Source organism: Lytechinus pictus, chromosome 18 (genome assembly GCF_037042905.1).
Source record: "Lytechinus pictus isolate F3 Inbred chromosome 18, Lp3.0, whole genome shotgun sequence".
Classification (NCBI taxonomy): domain Eukaryota; kingdom Metazoa; phylum Echinodermata; class Echinoidea; order Temnopleuroida; family Toxopneustidae; genus Lytechinus; species Lytechinus pictus.
Genome location: NC_087262.1, coordinates 25,192,151 through 25,205,877, shown reverse-complemented (window position 1 = coordinate 25,205,877; position 13,727 = coordinate 25,192,151). Strand labels below are relative to the sequence as shown.

The following is a 13,727-nucleotide window of genomic DNA, read 5'->3' as shown; positions in this document are numbered from 1 at the left end:
ATCATAATCCTTATTTATATGATGCGAGCGCAAAGCGCGAGCTATTTTTTTTGAAATTTTATGTGTTTTTTTTGGAAATTTGAGCTGATTCTGAGCAATGTTTGTTATCCTGAAAAAGATGTGTATGCAACTTAATAATTACTACGAACGCAAAGCGCGAGCAGGAACGAACTGATGGAAAAGATACCTGTTAAGTAGAATTTAACAATCAAATAATGCGAGCGGGAAGCGCGAGCCGATTTCTTTTACATTTTCACCAAAAGAATGGAAATTCTAAGCACTTTTTGTAACTCAAGCAGAATAGGTATATAAGTAATCGATTAATGCGAGCGCGAAGCGGGAGCGGAAAATTTCGAGATTTAGTCCTATAATATTTACTAAACGAGACACTCTATTCATGTTTTGTAAATCCTGAAAAGGAGGAGTATTAATAATGCGAGCGCAAATATTCCGATCTGAAAAAAGAGTAAATTTCAGCTTTATATTTCAAGCACTTTGAAGAAAAATTGTAAGGTCGATATGGATCGCACTTAAAAAAGAGCTGATATTATTATTACTTTGAGTTTTGACATAGGACCGGGACATCCTTACGACATGTCATCAAATGAAAATAATGACTATCTTCCTATTCCTCTTGCTAAGCGCGAGATGAAACAAAAGGGACAATTTAATCATTAAATTAATATCATATTTAATAATGCCTAATGAGGGCGCGAAATCTGATGATATCATGGCATAAACACTGGACATTTCATATTTGTGATTATGAATAGGATGCATCAGTTAATATATTTTAAACCATTAATGCGAGTGCAAATCGCGTGCTAAATCTTTTTGATAAACTGTCATGAAAAGGGCATTTTAAGTAGTTTGTTGTATAATCTATATTGAAACATTTATATAACTCGCCAATCAAATTGCGAGCGTGCAGCGCGCTAGCTGATACGTCTTGACAATCAGACATAAAAAGGGAAATATTTTGAAAACTTTATGGAATACACATAAATAATAGGTACCTGATAAATCAAATTTTGAGCGCGCGCAGCGCAAGCAGCAAATGTTAACATTCAGACCATAAAACTGACATTTTTACAGAGCACTTTTTAAAAACCAATTTGTAAATTACACAAAATAATGAAAGTTCGTTTTCCGAGGTGAAATATGTTTTGTATGTTGACTTCCAAACTTGATATTCGAACTCCATATTGAACAAGATTGGGTAAATCACCTAACAGGCAATGCGAGCGCGAGCGAAAATTTTATATAGTGGCATGTTTTGAATGGAAATGAAATAAAAGAATTGAATTGAATTGAATGAAAGATTCTTTTAATTTTCCAAGTCTTCCCCTCATCTTATTTTATGCACTCGTCGTCCTCTTCTTTTTCTCCTCTCTTTTCCCTCCTTGTTTCCTTCTTTCTTGCCCTTTTTCATATTTTTGCTCCGCCAAGAGGAGGGGGCGGGCCCCTCGGCACCATGGATCTGCCTATGGGGACAAGGGGCGGGAAAATTTGACAAGCAAAAAAAAAAGGTTATCATCGCCAAAGTAAGGTCATCTCGTCCCAAAATACATGTTTTATTTCGATTTAGAATGATGTATTTCTTACCATCATAAAAGACCAAAATAGTAGTGGGGACATTTGGTATTGTGTCCCCCCTACTATTTTGAGTAGGGGAGACACGTCCCCCTGTCCCCCCTGGGATTTCCGCCCATGTATGTTGGTGTGTTTTATTTGAAAGAAACATATAAATACATATATCACAATGAGTATGATCTAATATAATCATGGAAAAAAATGGAAGAAATTCACGCTACCCTGACCGGTATATGAAAAGTAATTTAACGAGTTTAATGATATTCAGTGTCATAGAGTGTTTGGGTACTAAGAAAGGTGATGAATAAATGGATAAATTGCTCTTATTTTTAAATTACCTTCCTACAATTAATGATCAAACTATTTTCCATAATGAAGAATTTGAATTTATTTTCATACTTCTCTCGAACCAGACTGTCCCTGCCGTGGTAGAGTGTGAATTTGCTATAATCATATTATATGAATATGGACAGATTGATCGAATTCATATTGCAAAAATTTAATACTCAATCGACCAGTATAAGACTGTGAATAATTTTGATATACGTTTACCAAAAAAGCATTTGGAAGGACAACATTGTGAGGAGTTGATGTAAAAGACGAACAAAATGTGGGCGAACTTTAATCAATAAATGAGTACATCATGGTTTGACTGAACAATGTACAATAATATAACGCGAACATCATCGTGGTCTATTTGTGTCAATCAAAGCAACGACAACTATTATGAGAAGTGCGACGTTTCAAAATGTTGAATGACATAAGTATGATGAGGACATAGTTGTAAATGATGTTTTCGAGTTGCTTTGTAGTTAATATTGAATTCAACTTGATCAATAGAAGCAATGGCTTTTCAGATGTGCCTCGAAAATAAAAGTGAAATTACAGACAATTTATTGTTCCACTCGTCTTTTCTCGATATGAAGGATGTAAATCATTATGAAAGGAGAACAACCAGTTATGAAAATTAACTCGCCCTTGCATTCATTTACGAAACTTCATTTAATTTGTTTTTAATGTAGATATGCATATATCAATATATCATTTGAATGTAAAGCAATGTTTGTTACGTCTGATATTTCGAGAGTCTTCTTTGGTTACGCAATCCTCTCTGTTAAATGGCCGTCTTTACCGAAATGCACACCTTATTACAATGATAACCATGGTTACAAAACTACTCTATCAATAGGACCACGTAATTCTTCATAAAAGATGCACCAAGTACAGGCGGCAAAGAGCCTTTAGAGGGGTAACATAAATTGTGGCTTCTACTTAACAGGTCTCAAGTTTACACTTCATTATACGATAAAACAGTTCAAGGTTGTTCTTTTAGGGTGGCCTGACTCGTTCAAAAACTGGGTTTCCACACAGAATGCGACATATTTCGACGTTCCTTCATCAAAACGTCTTCCATCAACGGAGGAACTGAATGACTTACCAAGGGGCATCATGTTGAGTTTGTGGGTTATACACACACCTTTGATATAAATGCTTAATATCACCTTTGTGAATGTCGCAACTGTGCTGGCAAGTGAAAGCCTAGGCGCCCTTATCACCCGTCACAATTTTCGACTTATATTCTTTATCTCCAGGAAGATCACTCGTTCCTTAAAAAGTGGAGTGGAAACTCAGCACAGCTCAGTAACCTGATACATGTTAGTTTTTGTCTATGTTGTTTCCTTTCCCTAGCCCTTTTGCCATTTTCAACCTTGTTTTAATTCTGTTTTGTCCCCTATCCAGGCCAACATCGATACAAGAGGCTGATGTTATGGGCGCATTAATGCATCTAGGATCCTGGAGAAAGTGCAGTCGGGGAGTTTCGGAGTGGAAATAATGACCCACAAAGATCGCCGATCGACGGGAAACTGCTAAAGGATAAAGAGCGTGGTGTCGAATTCGTCAAAGATATCGGTTAAGCTCGAAAAAGGAGGTTTGATCGCTGCTCCGAGGTGGGGAATTATCGGTCTGTCAAGATGACGTATGCTCCTGACAACGAGACAACTGATATGTCGGTGACCCTTACACAACCATTCCCACGAGAGCAAGCTGATTGGTACTTCAAAGAGCCACCTTGGTTACAGGTTCTCATCATAGTCATCTACGCGACTGTTAGCATCCTGGGAGTTGGCGGGAACGCAGTGGTGTGTTACATCGTGCTTGGACATGCACGCATGCGCACTGTGACGAACTACTTCATTGTCAACCTGGCAATGGCGGACATCCTAATGGCTGTCATGTGCGTTAACCTGACTCTTTACGCCACTCTCTACATGACATGGCCATTTGGGGTGGTCATGTGTAAGATCACATATTTCGTACAGAGTTTATCGGTATCCGTGAGCATCTTTACTTTAATCGCGATAAGCCTTGATCGATACGTCGCCATCATGTACCCATTACGCCCTCGCATGACGGCCAAGCAGACGATATTGATCGCGATCTGCATTTGGATATTTGCGGGCGCGTACGCCATGCCTATGCTCATCTTCGCCCGTGTGGCGACGGACGAATCCGCCTCATTCTGTACGGACTCTGCTTGGAGATTTACCAAGCATTATTCGTGGATTGGCCTCGTTCTACAGTATCTGTTACCACTGAGTGTGTTGGCAATCGTCTACATTCGACTGGCAAAGAAGATCTGGGGAAGGAGAACTCCCGGTGAAGTTCAGGCAAACAGAGATAAGAAGCTGAGTGAATCGAAAACCAAGGTTAATACCATTTCATTTCCTTTACAAATGTCCCTAACTTTTATACACAAATACACAAATAAAGACACACACAGGTTGAGACTCCCAAGCACTTACACACATGAATAATATACACAAATTGAAACAGTAATCGGTATAATCATTAGGCGATCAAAAAAATCACCATTAGATCTTCAGGTCTACTTTTGGCTCTTTGATTTACGACTTGAATTACACAAAAAATAGTAACAGTCACACTTTTGATTGCCACAATAATGATATCAAATAAAAGCCTCAGATTGATTTTCTCAAAGTTTATTACTCCTTTCCCATATAAACACACTCATCCTTGCACTGCACTCAGGTAATTTACATGCAACCCATCTACGTCATTGCAGATACGGTTTATGTCAAGCATGTCGGTTTGCGGTCCGTATTCTTCGGATAATCGATACTCGGTTATTTGTCACGTTTCCGAGAATGAATCTTGCCATGTGAACACTAAAAATAAATATATGTTTGAAGATGTTACTTGTCACTCGTTTTGTACTGCAAGACCATAATTAAAGCCACTTGTATTTCTTCAGTAACTAGAAAGAGACATCTTTATAGTTAAATTATTGGAGGGTTTTATTGGTAGTTGAGATGATGGAAATTGGTCATTTGAACTCTACATGTACATCGAGACATCTCCTGAATTATGCAACAGATAATACATTTTCGTTCGTCTTTCAATCAATATTTCAAGATTTATTCATTCCATTTGAATCATAAGAAGATACAAATGTACATATAAACTACAATGATAATCAATGACGAAAATACAATATATACAAACACAAAAAGGCATCCATTTTACACTGACAAGAAATCAAATGGAGTTTGGGTCACTAGATTTTCTTAAGACTTGAACTTGTCGAAACTGTGTCCCGAACTAAAATTAAAGGTTTTTGCCAGAGACATTTTGTAGAGAGATAAAGCCAAATAAGCTATAAACAGCGCTCTTCGAACCCTTATTTTCTCCTCCTCAGCCGAAATTGACTTATTTATAACACCCATTTCACTTTACCTTCATACTAATTCTGATGATAAAGTAAGGGATTGTTTCAGAAATGCGGTTAAAGAGCGTCTCGATTAACCCTCCTTTTCTTGTTCTCTTTCAGTTGGTCAAGATGTTTGCAACTGTTGTTCTCATCTTCGCCCTTTGTTATCTACCAATCCACACTCTGAATCTCATCCAAGATATTCACTCTTCAATTCTCTACTTTCCATACATCAAACTTATCTATCTTTGCGGACACCTCATCTCCATGTCAAACTGTTTTGTCAACCCGTTTATTTACTGTTGGATGAACAGGAAATTTCGAAATGGATTCAAGGCAGCTTTTCGCTGCCTCCCCTGCATTACCTACGATCCCGAATGGGCTACGTGCAAAACTCAGGAGAGGAGAGGAACATCGCACACTCAGCTGGATTCCATGTCGATGAGTTCGAGGGGTGATCGAAACATGTCGATGAGTTCGAGGGGTGATCGTAAATGGGCGCCAGAGATATACCAACGGAATGGCTCGACGAGAAACCATCGTAGACTATCCGATCTGATTGCAGCTGCCGAGAGATCACAAAATCACTCGAACATTTAGATTCTCCTGCACTATATTTTCATTTCATTGCGTTTTTAATATCGTAGCCTGTTGAGAAAAATATAAACATTTTATACATATTATATTCTATGAAACAGTCAGTATGTTATTTTGTAAGTAACACGTTCAGAGTATCGAACTTGTAAAATTGTGATGTTACAAATGTTCTACCATGGAGCTGCTAGCGTTCCGCTTTCACCCTGGGTACACCGGGTAACTGCTATACCCCCCCCCCCACCAAGTCAGAACTCTTTCCCCTTTTTTAACCTATCATCACACTAAACAAGTTTTCTTTCAATATTTGAGCTACACGGATCGAACCGCCCTTTCACACAGTAAAAAAAATCGTAATTTGAATGATGATTCCAGTGAAAAATAAGGCTAATGACGAATATTTAGCGCGTGTGAAACCAAACTAGAACATAATTAGAATCACGAACGCTAGTCACAGTCATGATTACAATGATAGCAATCATCATTGCAACGATGATTTAAAATTCACGTGTGAAAAGGCCCTAAATCCATCGAAACAGCAATTTGTAAGCTGATACTATAACAGGGACAAAATAAGAAAGACTTACGGAAGAAAATTGTGTTATTTCGGCACTCTCTCCGGATCCACGATCCGTCGCTGCACGTAGCCATTTAGGTTCGCAGCAGGTGGGGTATGACAGACCACAATCTAGACTATCATGTAGAATAATATCATTATCATTTTAATCATGTTAACATTGCTGTTATTATACGTGAACTAATATCATCACCTTTACTGTCACCTAAATTATTGTTCGTTGTATCATCATCATTATTATTAGTATCATCATTATCATTGCTGTTTTGTTGCTTTTAGTATAAGAATATTTTTTGTCATTTTCATAATCATAATCTGTATCTTTGATATGTTTTCTATTAATTTTATTTCAATTATTATCAATATATTTTTTATATCATTGTCATCAGTATTATTTCTATTCTTGTCATTTTGGTAATTTGTACTGTTACAATAATACTTGTTATTTTTTTCTTCTCATTCTCATTCTCTTAATCGTGTAAATAATATCATCATTGATATATCTTGTACAGCTGATAAGTAAAACTTGAATATTTCTCACAGTGTCGTTGAATTCTAAAGAATTTTTATTTTGTATTTGAAAAAACACCCCAGACTAAGTTTAAAAAGCGGATATGGAGATAGAATGAAGTGGACTCCCGGTCTACATTTTAAATAATTTAACCTAGTCTTCTGTGAATATTTAGCAATGGGGAAAAGTATTATGTGCAAATATATTCATTTGAAAAAAACTGCAAGCTCCCTTTTTAACTCGCATTCGGGATTTTTTTTTCCCCCACTTAGCCTTTCGTTTTGACTATACTGACCGGACAGCGTCTTTTTGGTTCCATTTTAAATATTGTGAGACTTTGGATGCTTTGATGACAAAATGATCATGTCCGATCTGCGTTATCTGCGCTCGCCCGTTCTTGATCTTATTTCTATCTATTTTGATGCTTCACATCCAATAAGGGCCACCACTTCACTGTAAAACAAATCATAATTTGATTTGCAGGCAGCGTCTTCAACCAACAATTTCCAATTTACGTGATACCTGCCTATCCCGCCTCGGTTCCAGTATTAGAGAATTTTCGAAAACCACTACGTAGACACTTTCTGGAACATAGTGTTACTATTGTCTAAAGCCCTTCTTGACAAAGCAGTCTTTGTCGAAAATCGGCGAATCCAATCAGCGGTGTCGTCCGTGACTCAGGACAAACGACATATTTGTAATTTATCGTCAGCTCCGAATATTTAGGACGATCATCTGTCCCGTTCACAATTTTCGACAAAGGCCTCCCATGCTTAAATTGTGAATTGACTTGAATTTTCAATGCATCTGCTGTGTGCTATATACAGTATAGGATGGATTCCGCGTAGTTGAGTGAAAACACGCTTTTCCCCCAACAGAGTACTGCTTCTCAAAAATTTTGGTATAGCTTAGAATTGATCTTACATTTCCCACCCATAGCGAAAATTGACTATTGTATATATACTCTAAAATATATATACAAATAAAACTAAAATATTGAATTCAACTCTTGAAGATCAAAATGTAATGTATATCGACAATTTAACTGGACACTCCAAACGTCTTTCAATATTTAGTTCAAATATTTGTAATTCCTAAAACGATTTTTACTACTACCACTATTCCACTATTTTTACTACTACTACTACTTCTACTACTACTACTACTACTACTGCTGCTGCTGCTGCTACTACTACTACTACTAATACTAATACTAATACTACTATTACTACTACTACTTCTACAAAACACTATACTACTACTATACAACCACTACGCCACCACCACCACCATCAGTACCATCATCACTTCTATTAATATTACTACTATCACTATACTACTACTATTACTACCACCGCTACTGCTGCTACTACTACCAATACTAATACTACTACTATTGTTACTACTTCTGCCACTACTACTTGTTATTTATCATATTAGCTCATTAGCATAATTTGTATCTATCAAACCTGGATTTTCAATGTTACCACGTGATTACCATTTCAGCACTATTCAAAGGCTAAGTAAAAAATACAAAATATTGTCTTTTTTTATTAGGATACGTGTATGGGAGTTTTAAAGATGACATGTCGAATGTTTCATTGGTAAAAGTTTCATCCAAATTCGATATTGATTTGCAAAGTATTTCAAGTAATTATTTCCTAACATTTAAATGTTGCTTCCTTCTTGCAGTTTTTTAATCCAATGTTGAGTACTTTTATAGTGTACTGATGATAATACCAAGGAGGTTTTAAATGAGAAGGAGTAACAGCAAATAAAATCTCTTTGAACAAGGTTAAAAACCGCCAGCAGAAAGTATGTCAGGCATGCACTTTGCTCAACATCTCTTGCAATTGTGTAGACAAATGATTCCCGCATGACTCCGCAGCTATAGGTCATACATAAAGGGAAATATGCTTTTGTGATGATAATTACTTTTTCGCCGCATCTTGGTCTGGTTATATGTGTAGTACATAATTCGGAGGCATGCGAAAATAAACTATGCAATATGTCCTGAAATATGACTCAAATCTGCTCGACTGGGCATGTGCGGGCACTTTTCTGGCATATACAGTAATGAATAACAATATTCCACCGACCACATTTGAAATTTTCATTCGCCGCAAACGATCGGAAAAGTGTTAAAATCTGGTTTCAGTAAAGGTCACATTCTTTCTTTTTTCACTAATTAAAGGAAAATTGATATAATATGGGCAAATATCTCGTCGTAATAGTGCTTGGTTATTAATGTTTTGTCATGCATTCAAATTTCAGTTTGTTTATTAATATGAAACATGAAAAATTGATACAAATGAATATTCGTAAAATTTCACCCCTCGGATTTCTTCATTGAAACTGGCGGCTTCAAAAGCGGACATCAAAAAGGTCCTTATTGCCGTTCTTTCTTTTGTGCTTCTTTAGAAATGAACAGCTGCTTGAATAAATATGTTGCCTGTTGGACCTCCAGTCATAGAATCTTCTTGATAATTTTTATAGAGGTCTATTTATAGTCTGTATCATTAGAGCTCAAATTCTTATACTGACTTTTCAATGACGGAGTGAAAAGAGACTTGTTTTGTGCTCTATGAGTAGGCTTGATAACATTAATATCTTCTTAATTGCAGGATTAAAGGGGAGGCTGAAAAGGCTGAAATACCTTCCTGTGACATCCTCCGCCCCCATCTTCAAACCCAAATGCACCGGTAGTGTTCATACTACAGTCACACCTACGAATCCAACTCCAACTCGACTGATAAACTATCATTGGAAATAACGTAATACGTGTTGTCAGTCAGGACCCCGTCTTACAAAGAGTTACGATTGATGTGATCAACCTTAAATGCACGGAAATCCATAATTGTCATATCTTTTTTCTACAGGAAATTTGCACAATGTCCTTTGTAAACAAAGAGAAGCACACTAACTTTTCAAGAAAGTAATGAATGTGTGAATAAACAGCATCTAGAAAATATTTTGAACAAACACGCATTTTGATGTTGACGTTGCTGGCTTTCGATGGATGGTTGTGGTTGATCGGCCAACGCAGCTCTTTGTAAGACAGGGCCTTGAGTCTGATTCGCGGAAGTGGCTTTAGCATAATGCTCTTTCATTGTAGATCCTTAAATTGCACCATGTCTTAATCTATGTCGTACTACGTTATAAAGCATATTAAAACGATGATTTAAAACCGGATGAAGTCGATTGCGTGTCATTTCTGTCGGTTGCCATGGTTCTGATCGTGGTCTTAGCATGACGTCAGAGACGATCATAAATCTTATGAGCAGGATTTTTTTTTATAAATATGATAATGTGAATGTGTAATTTAATCAATTATTTCGACCATGCGAATCATCAAGAGTGAAATGGAGATGTTTTGATAGTTTTTAGCATGTGTTTGTACGTTAGTGTGTGTCACAACCAAAACAAAATCTAGACGTGGACTTTATTAAATCTTATCATTAACATTTCGCCGTAAGGCAGGGACTCAGCGGGATGTTCAATAAATAAATGAATATTGACAGAAAGATTCTTTAACGGAGTCTTCGTCTACACATTGTTATTTATTTGTGACATATTAGACATGTTGCTTGGGATTTTCTTTTTCTTTCTTTACTATACACGTGAGGGGGCATATGGGGGACGTGTGGATGTGCGCGCGTATGGGATGTGTGTTTGAGAGAGTATGTGTTTTGTGAGGGTATGCGTTTGTATAAGGGTCTTGGCGGAAGTTGGTGTGTGGGTGTGTATGGGTGCTTATGTGGGTGTAGGCATGGGTGTGTGGGTATGTATGAAGTGCCTGTTATTGTTTTATGTGAGAAATATTGGGCATGTTTGTATATTCCTCTTTGGTTTTCTTCATTAGTCTTCCTCTTCATCTTCTTCTTTTCGTTCCATGCTTATTCTCATGTCCTCGCACAAATCTCGTTTCATTCCCAGAATTTGCCTTTATCTTCCCTTTTAGAGCTATCCGTTAATGAATTTGAATTCGAAGGAACTAACAAAGGTTAATAATAACAGGTTGCAAACCGTTGCAAACAAAATCGAAGTCCATGACTCGACTTCATGATCGCGCGATCACATTTTCGCATGTCGTCAACGAGATAACAGGGACGATTTCCCATCGGATTAGGTGTACCATTCCGTCATCGATCTTGGTAACTTCATCTTCCCTCCAATCGACTAACATTCCAAGAAAGAAACTAAGATAAACTTAGAGGATAAAATCATCAATAAATGCTCCACTTCATCCATCCAAATCGAAGTAATTAGAATATCGAGTAGTTTGTTTTGGAATTTACATTCTTATTATCCTTAATGATACCGAATGCAGCCTCAATCGATAATAAATTTGAATAAACTGTTTTCCCATTCTTTTACCTCTGGTGATAGGCCTAGAAGCGATTTCGACGAGCTTATTGATACACATCAGGAATAATATTACAAAGACATTCATACCACCATCTTTGTTAAATGAAATACTAAACAAAGAGGTCTACAATCTTTGCATACAGTGCGTCCCAGAAAAAACGAAACCGAGATCTAGCGATAATTTATCATAACTTAATCATAAATAAAATAGACAAATGACCTACCAACGTAAAGCTTCGAATCTCCTCTTTCATCTGGTATTACTTAGAGTATTCCTCATTCACACATGATTGAGCAAAAACAATTCGAAGAAAGGATGCCAAAAAGTCATTTGGCGGGGGGTATCTGAATTTCAAAATGAAAATCACATGACTAAAAAGTTCAATATCTCCGATTTTCTTTGATACCTTAATCACAGAAAATGGTCAAGTAGTAAAAAAGTTATGATCCCTCGAAACAATGCTTGTATTTCCATAATTTCATTAAATAAACGTGTTTTCACCGGTCTCCCACAGAAGCTGTCGCACGGTAACAAAAGAGTTAATGCATGGCTGATCGTCAACAAATCGGAGTGTCGAGTGAGTTTGAACGCTAGCCTGTAAAACCTCTTCATTTTATGAAATTATTGAAATTCAAGCCTTATTTCAAATAACCAGAACTTTGTTATTTCTTGACCATTTTCTGTAATTGAGGTATCAAATTAAAGAGCAGATATTGAACTTTTTTTAAATGTGGTTTTCTTTTTAAAACCCAGATACGGCCCGCCAAGTGACTTTTTGGTATCCCCTTTTCAAATTGTTTTTGCTCACTCATGCGTGAATGAGAAGTAATCTAAGAAATTTCAGATGAAAGAGGAGATTCTAAGCTTTAAAATGGTAGGTAATTTGTCTATTGTATTTGCGATTAAGTTATGATAAATCATCGATAAATCTCGGTTTCGTTTTTTGTGGGACGCACTGTATAAATATCAAACAAGATTTAAAGCTATTACACGCCATGAGAAAAAAAAACACAAAAAAGAATGTGAAATATTTTTATGTATATTAGTGATTATAATTTTTGTTCCCTTGAATAAAAGTCACAAAAACATAAAAATAACAGATAAGAATGTGAAATAATTTTTGGTATAATGATTATAATTTTTGTTCCCTTAAATAAAAAGTCACAAATATACCAAAAAAAAACAGATAAGAATGTCAAATAATTCATGTGTAATGTTTACCATTTTGGTTCCCTTGAATAAATTTGTGTATAATGATTATAATTTTTTTCCTTAAAGAAAAAAGTCACAAATATTATAGTAGGCGCACAGGACACTGTTCATTAAAGCGAATGTTCTCGTTAATATTTGAATTAACTTTTAGAAGTATAAAGAAAGAGAACTTGTGATTCCATCTGCTGCAATGAGTAGGCCCTTGTTACCCAGGTAATAAGAATCAGATCGGTCATTAGGGTTTCCCTTCGCCAACGGTTAGGGGTCAAGTGACTCTAATGAGAGGGTACTTTCGAAGTGAACGAGGCGGGGCCCCAAATTTGATACATCAGGGGCCCGTTTGCACGAAGAATTGCGTTCAATGGCATCTCAAATTACCAAGCGCAAGTCACTAATACGCGCGTTTCATTGGTTGAAAGTCAAGTTGTGTTTGATTTTTGGTGCCGTGTTTGATTGTTACTTTCTGTAAATCCGGTCCCAGCCCAGATCCATTGCAAGAACACGAATATTAATTGACCGGTTGACCTGAATAATCATGAGATGAGGGACACGGGTGTCTTGCTTATAAGGTTCTTTTCTTCACATCTATTTGAAAATAGAGAAGATGAGATGGACGGGAATAACATGGGGCACATTTTGGTTAATAGCCATAGGGTTCTACGCATCTGCCCTTAATACAGGGACCCCTGGCATGATAATCACTAATGTCAAATTTCACCATTTTGAACGAGATGGCACTGGAAATGTATCCCTCGTGAATTACAAACGACACAGCAAGACATTTTATGGGGAATACTTGGAAAATTGAACACATTATGAACATGTTCAGTCTCTTTAACGAGGGTTATATGCAACGTTTTGTTCCATCTTTATTATTCAAGCCCGTTCAAGTATTTTCTCTTTTTCATCGACAGTTGTTTTGTCAAAGAAAAATCATTCTCGCTGACATTTCCCTTCACCGAGATCTGACATGTAATCATAGCCCGAAAGGGTCGAGTAAAAAAAAAGTTATTCCTGTTTGAAGTAAGACATTGGGCATACACAGTGGACTATGTGTACGTGTGGTCTACACTGTCAAAATGTTCAAATTTAACAGTCAATGCGAAGTTCATTTCACATTATGTTCCAAAATGTGTAGACA

At 36.7% G+C, this 13,727-nt stretch overlaps 1 protein-coding gene across 1 annotated transcript; it reads left to right on the top strand.

The window, feature by feature from the left end:
* The first annotated feature begins 3,484 nt into the window (after positions 1-3,484).
* Positions 3,485-10,196, top strand: LOC129281734 (RYamide receptor-like). The gene is made up of 2 exons (XM_054917647.2): positions 3,485-4,301; positions 5,444-10,196. The coding sequence occupies exons 1-2, from the start codon at positions 3,567-3,569 to the stop codon at positions 5,921-5,923; spliced, it is 1,215 nt and encodes a 404-aa protein (XP_054773622.1). The 5' UTR covers positions 3,485-3,566; the 3' UTR covers positions 5,924-10,196.
* The last annotated feature ends 3,531 nt before the right edge of the window (positions 10,197-13,727 follow it).

Coding starts and splice junctions, on each gene's coding strand:
- LOC129281734 (XM_054917647.2), top strand. CDS start 3,567: ATGACGTATGCTCCTGACAACGAGACAACTGATATGTCGGTGACCCTT. Junction 4,302..5,443: donor TGAGTGAATCGAAAACCAAG/GTTAATACCATT, acceptor GTTCTCTTTCAG/TTGGTCAAGATGTTTGCAAC.